We start from the raw sequence: 7,002 nt of genomic DNA, 5'->3' as shown, positions 1-7,002 counted from the left end.
GGACAGTAGTCTAACCGTCACATTTTAATGTCTTTGGAGGAAAAATATTGCTTCTTATACATCTCCTCTAAATAGTTTTATTGTCTTGTAACTCATGAGAACCAAACATATGTTATTATCAATTGTCGTATTAAGCTTTTGTCGTTTTACCTCAAACCACAAGTGATATATACATCTATTTAGGACTAAAAATTTTCGACCACAAAAATACAATGTACAATTATTTAGGAAGAAAAGAAAAGAAAAAAATGAAGCCAAAATTTATTCAAAAAGATAAAACTAGATCGAGCAACTAAACAATTCACTCAGACCATATTTCTTACATGTACGCAAAAGTTGATAAGGTACCCTTAAACTTAAGTACAAACTTCGTTCTTACATTGAGCATTTCATAAAAAAAACAACTTACATATTCATAAAATATATATGATATATAAAACCCACAAATAAAGTTAAAAGAAAAATATATTATCACCCAAATAAACGTAATATATCGTTGAGTCACTCAAATTTCATAAATCATTCCAACTTTAAGAAGCCGTGTCTGAGGAATGGCCAGCATTTTACCTCCATGCCTAAAGTTCTTCCTCAGGAAAGTGTAAGCAAAGTTTATTACTATCTTCTTGAGCAAAGATGAGTCCTTTTTTGCCACCACTTCTGCTTCTCCTATTAGATAAAACACGCCTTGATCCATTGTTCTATCAACAAATTGCATCTGTGCAGCTTGGATCAAGGCATGAGGGATGTTTTTCACCTCGTCCTCATTCTCATGCATCTGTTCGTTTTCGACGACTCCGTCATCTATGAAATGTTCATGCCTTATAAACTCCTTCAATTTCTGCACTAGCTGTCTTTCGAACTCATGTGGTTCCTCGATTGTATCCTTATATCCATACCTCACAACACAACGGTAAACATGGAATTCTCTCGGCTCAACTTGTCTAAACAAAAACCGCTCCTCAACCGCGACGTAGCTGATAGGAATGGCCTTTACTGACACCATCACCACTATGGAATGAATGGAAGGGACGTTCGAAACAAAGTGAGAAAATATTGGTGGGATTCCTTGAACAAGCTCAGAATAAAGAAACCCAATGCCTGGTAGTCTATTTATGTCTTTGTTTTCAGCTAGGTCCCTTACACACACACTTGAGACCTTATTTTTCATCTCAAACATGTAACGTTGCTGCTGCGCGTAATGCCATATGCCCATCATTGTCATCAACACAAGAGACAGCGCCAACGGGAGGTACCCACCTTGGCTAAACTTGTAAAGAACGGATGACATGTATATGAGCTCCACAGACATAAACCCAAAGAAGAACAGACAGATCCACCAAATCTTCGTTTTCCATATAAACAGCATTATCAACGTAACGAGAGATGTTGTTATCACCATCACAGAAACAACAGCTATACCTGCAGTATATGAACATTAAATTATGTTTTGTTACCAAGATTTGGAATAAAATATTTAGAGTAGGTCTCTTGTGAGACCGTATCACGTGAAACAAATCAACCCTACCGATATTTAAAAAGTAATACTGTTAGCATAAAAAAGTAATATTTTTTCATGGATGACCCAAATAAGATATCCGTCTCACAAAATACGCCCTGTGAGATCGTTTCACACAAGTTTTTGTTTGTCAAATATTTATAGATCAATCAAAAGATTTTTTTTATAGAAAAGACATAAAGCTCCTCATATCACATGATAAAACATATCATATTGCACTTGTTTGACCATCTTTAGTTTTGTTGTATAAAATAAATAACGGAGGGTAAACTTTGATTTTGTTCACATTTTAATCAATAAGTTATGTTAATTTTTATTAACAAAATTAATCAGTCACAACCAATGAGCCAATCAATCATGTATAAAGACGTATAACAAATGTCTTCAAGTAATGATACCGCAATTCAATTGATGTAACATAATATCTCTTTATTCAAAGAAATAATCAGTCACATAAAACAAAAAAAGAATCAGAAAGGCTTTAATTAATGAGTGGGTCTCATGGAAGACCGTCTCACGGATCATAATCTGTAAGACGGGTCAACCCTACCCATATTCACAATAAAAAGTAATATTTTTTCATGAGTGACCCAAATAAGATATCTGTCTCACAAATACGACCCGTAGACCGTCTCACACAAGTTTTTGCCTTAATTAATTTCATTAATGTTACCAAATTTTCATAGACTGAATCTATATCATAATAATATTTATAAGAAAACAAAATTAACATACCAAAATACTTAATTTTCAAATATAAAAAAGAACTAATAAAAACCTGCCAACTGAAAATAAAAGGGAAACTACCGGAAACCTTCAAATCACCAACACCAAAATCTCTTTTCCTTACTATATTGTGCATTCAGTAAAAAAAAAAATCAATATTAAACTTTTGTTATATGATGTAAAAATTCTAGATTAAAAAAAAATGGCTCTGGGCTTAAAATTCATATATATAGATTCTCTATTCTACTTTAAATTAGTTGAGTCCGACCCTACACATGAGTTACATTGTTCCATGAAGTATTTATTACATGCACGGAAATTTATGGACTAAAATTCTCTTTAATATTTATTAATTTAGAAAACAATTATCAACCCTTTATAGAAATAAAAATACCTTGGAATAAATGTAATATAAAATATTTCCTTCATAAATCAAAAAAAAAAAAAAAACATATCATATAGACTCGCAATAATCTTATTAATATTAATCTAATAATAATTCCAGAATATATTTTTCGACTTCTAGCAAAAAATGAAGTTAGCTTGATGATTTTACCATAGGCATTGCCAATCTTGTCTGTTGTTTTGAATCCAAATGTTACGAGGACACAAGCGATCATGAGAAAGTAGTTGATCTCTGGAATGTAGACTTGTCCCTCATACTTAGCAGAAGTATGAACAACTTTTACTCTTGGAAAACAACTTAGGCTGAGGGACTGGGAAATGATAGAAAAAGCTCCAGATATCATAGCTTGACTGGCGATAATTGCTGCAGCATTAGCCACAACAAAAGTTGGCCAATATATTGGGCCTGCATAATATATAGATATAGATCATATTCAAATTTTGACAGGAAATTTAGATTAAGAATTGTGTTTTTAATATAGGAATTGAACTTGTAGGAGAGAAATAATTAACCTGGTATGGAGTCATAAAATGTGTTCTTCACATGATCAGGGAATTTGGAAAGGTATGCAGCTTGTCCACTATATGCAATTAGGAGAGCAGGAAAAACCATTCCCGTGAAACTAATCTGAAGTGACAAAAAGGAAAAATATACATGTTTGGTTTTGGGACGAAAATAAAGGAGTAGATATAACTTCAAATAGCAGAATGCATATTTTGTATCTACGTAACTTGTCATTCCTCAAATTCAAGGATCCATGAAAACATTATGCATTACAACAATAATCAAGCCAAGTTACTAAACACATCCACTCGCGATATTATATATTAAACGAACAATATAATTCAATTTGGATAATTCTAATGTAGTGCACAATATGTATGGCATAGTGGTAATGGCAATACTTACTTGCACGGCTCTTACGTTGAAATGACCTAAGTCAGCAAACATGGCCTCAGTCCCTGTTGAAGTTAATGAATGAAAAGTCATGGGTTTGCTAATGAAAACTAAACAAATTGAACAAAGTGGTTTCACTAGTAAACATTACCAGTGATGCATAGAACAACTCCACCAAGAGATATCCAAGCATTGCGACCATTTCTTTGGAAGTAATTCACGATGTACTGCGGGTTGAAAGCTCGTAACACATGGATATCATGCTTGAATAAGTTGTAGGCACCAATCCCACTTATGAATAAAAACCATAAGCAGACTGCAGGAGCAAAGCTGAAGCCCACTTTATCGGTCCCGAATCGTTGTACGCAGAAGAGAACAATCAATATGGCTATTGAAATATACACAACAGCATCTGCAAAATTTACATACATGAATACATCAGCATAAATCAAGAATACTTGATGATTTTGTATTATAAAGATATCAAATATGAAAGTAAAGCAGAAGAAAATTGCAGTTACCTTCGTTCAAACCCTTGATTCCACTTACTGCAGAAAGGACTGAAAATTCATTAAACAAACGAGTTATGACAACCACCCCACTTAATTAATCTAAAAACCCATTTCACCTCCACTCATAATCCATTTTTTTTAATAACAATTCAATCATGCTAAATGACATTAACGCATGGTCAAGGATATACCTGAGATGCAGGGTGTAAGAACACCATCACCGATAACCATGGAAGTCCCAAGAATCGCAGCGAGGAATAGCAAGACTTTTGCAATATTGCTCCTCTCCATCTTATCTTTGATCTTTTGTGCCCTACGTAGATTGGCGGATGGGGTATCGAGTCGGTAGTTCGAGAGTTGGGCATCTTCAGGTTGATTTTTTGGTATCAGACTCACGTTAGCATAACGGCATATCAAGGAATACAACGCAAATGTACCTCCTGCAGCAAGCACGAACAGTGCACTGAACACAAGTGTACATGCATTCAAAAACAACGTAGTACCAGTAGTACTTTTTATCGGTTAATAAATTGTTATTAATAAAAAATATATGCAATTATACTGGATATATCCGAACAACTATTTTTTATATATATTAAAATCGACTCGTAAGTTGGTTTGTTAAACACTTCAATTTTTTTCTGACGGATTGTTTATTTGTTTTATTTTACAAAATTTTGTCCTCCGTCGTGTCATTGCAGCACTTTTTGGCATTATTTATGTCAGCAACACCCGGCTTCACATTAACAATCCAGTAAAAAAGACAATTTAGCAAAGAAGTCCAAAAGGCAAACAAACTTTAAACAATTACAGTATGATCAACATAAAAACTAAAACTTATAAGAAAAAAACTTGTGTGAGACGGTCTCACGGATCGTATTTTGTGAGACAGATATCTTATTTGAGTCATCCATGAAAAAATATTAATTTTTATTGTGAATATCATTAGGATTGACCCGTTTCACAAATAAAGATTCGTGAGACCGTCTCACAAGAGACCTACTCAACTTAAAATAGGTCAACTGAACCTAAAGCATAGATAAAAGACAAATAAATATACGAAATTTCTATTCAGAAATGGATCCATAAAAATTCTATAGCATCATGGTACCTTTTTCAAACTAAAGTCGTTAATATTATGAGTGGGTCTCATGTGACACTGTCTCACGGATCCTAATCTGTGAGACAGGTCAACCCTACCCATATTCACAATAAAATGTAATACTCTTAGCATAAAAAATAATACTTTTTGATGACCCAAATAAGAGATCCGTATCACAAATACGACCCGTGAGACCGTCTCACACAAGTTTTTGCCTAATATTATTAGCACAGTGGTAATGTTCACTTCTGAAAGTAGACTTATAAATTGTGGTGACCACTTCAGGAAAAGCAAATAATAAAATAATTATAATTGAGTAAAAAAACTAAAAATAAAGATCTAACGGCTATAAATATCTCCAAAATAAAACCAGTGAAGCATGATATATATGTCGATTTTGCAAGTTTTTTTCTCTTTTTTTTGAAATTCAAAATAATATAATGGTCTAAAATAATATATATATAAAACATACCGTCACCATGATCGTTAGCCCTCAAGACAAGAAAGACATATTTGATCATAGGAATAAATATGATAGTGTAAATGATGAGCGAAAGAACTCCAACTATGTCTTCCCTGTGTTGAATTTCGTTGGGGAAAGTAGACGAATACACATACAACGGCGACGTCCCGATGTCTCCATATATCACTCCCACGCTTTGAAAGGCCAAACTCAAAGTCCTTCTCCAGCTTGCCTGCACCACTACATATATTATTTATCGAGCCTGACTTCATCGATATATATATATATATATATATATACATATATATATATATATATATATATATATATATATATATATTTTTTTGTTTTTTTTTAAAAAAAATTAAAGAAACTGGGGAAGAACCTTGCTGCCGGGAGTTGCGGGTTTGGAAGAAACTTTCCCGGCCTCCAGATTGAAGGAGTCAGCTCGGCGGGGTTTTAGTTCGGGTGCTTCACTGTTCCGATGATCATGAGAATCCACCAGGTGATCTGCCATGTAAGCTTCTTCGGAGCTCGAAGGAGATGGAGGTGGTGGAGGGAGAGCACCAATGTGCTCGATATATATAGCTACTTTAATTTGGACGTGTTTGAATATTTTAGTGCATTATTGGAATGCAATCATCTTTTAATTTAATGGAAACCATGACGTGTGATAACCTCGTAATTGTAGCCACTTTTTATTGGGAGACAACTCGACTTTTGATCCATTAAAGTTTGATAATGGTTGATTTTAATCTTTAATATAATGATTGCAACTTTTTTTTTTTTTTTTTTACCTTTAATTGTCCTTTTTTTATTTTAGTATTGATAACCTTAAATCCTTTATTATTTTAATGTTGATGTAACATCATTTTAGCAATATCCTTGCATGTTTTTTTTTTGTTTTGTCCCTAAATATATATTATATTTAAGCTCCTGATTTGTCGAAACATAACGTTGAATTATTTTTTTTATCATCGAATAGTTTTATCCATGACGCTAAATTATAAATTACTTGAACAATAAATTTTCAGTCAAATACATTAATTAGCCACGTTGAAAACCCAAAAAACACATACCCTTTAAATTAAATTAATGATATTTTAAAACTCAGTGTGTTTATAAAAATGAGCCGTAAAAGGGAAATGAGTCGTAAAACCTTCTATAAATGGGGGAAATGTGTCTGACTTTTAAAAACACGAGTGAGTCTCATGTGAGATCGTCTCACGAGTCTTAATATGTGAGACGAGTCAACCCTACCCATATTCAGAATAAAAAGCAATACTCTTAGCATAAAAAGTAATACTTTTTAATAGATGACCCAAATAAGATATTCGTCTCACAAATACGACCCGTAAGACCGTCTCACACATGTTTTTG

At 33.2% G+C, this 7,002-nt stretch overlaps 1 protein-coding gene across 1 annotated transcript; it reads right to left on the bottom strand.

Annotated features, from left to right (window-relative positions):
* Nucleotides 1-260: 260 nt before the first annotated feature.
* Nucleotides 261-6,219, bottom strand: LOC140812145 (potassium transporter 5-like). Its single transcript, XM_073170359.1, has 9 exons — nucleotides 6,008-6,219; nucleotides 5,632-5,854; nucleotides 4,249-4,497; nucleotides 4,067-4,105; nucleotides 3,697-3,957; nucleotides 3,558-3,610; nucleotides 3,161-3,275; nucleotides 2,799-3,053; nucleotides 261-1,419 (listed from the first exon to the last, which is right to left on the bottom strand). The coding sequence occupies exons 1-9, from the start codon at nucleotides 6,137-6,139 to the stop codon at nucleotides 506-508; spliced, it is 2,241 nt and encodes a 746-aa protein (XP_073026460.1). The 5' UTR covers nucleotides 6,140-6,219; the 3' UTR covers nucleotides 261-505.
* Nucleotides 6,220-7,002: the final 783 nt, after the last annotated feature.

This window comes from Primulina eburnea, chromosome 14 (genome assembly GCF_022965805.1).
Source record: "Primulina eburnea isolate SZY01 chromosome 14, ASM2296580v1, whole genome shotgun sequence".
In the NCBI taxonomy this organism is placed as follows: Eukaryota; Viridiplantae; Streptophyta; class Magnoliopsida; order Lamiales; family Gesneriaceae; genus Primulina; species Primulina eburnea.
This window is presented reverse-complemented; position numbering and strand designations above follow the sequence as displayed.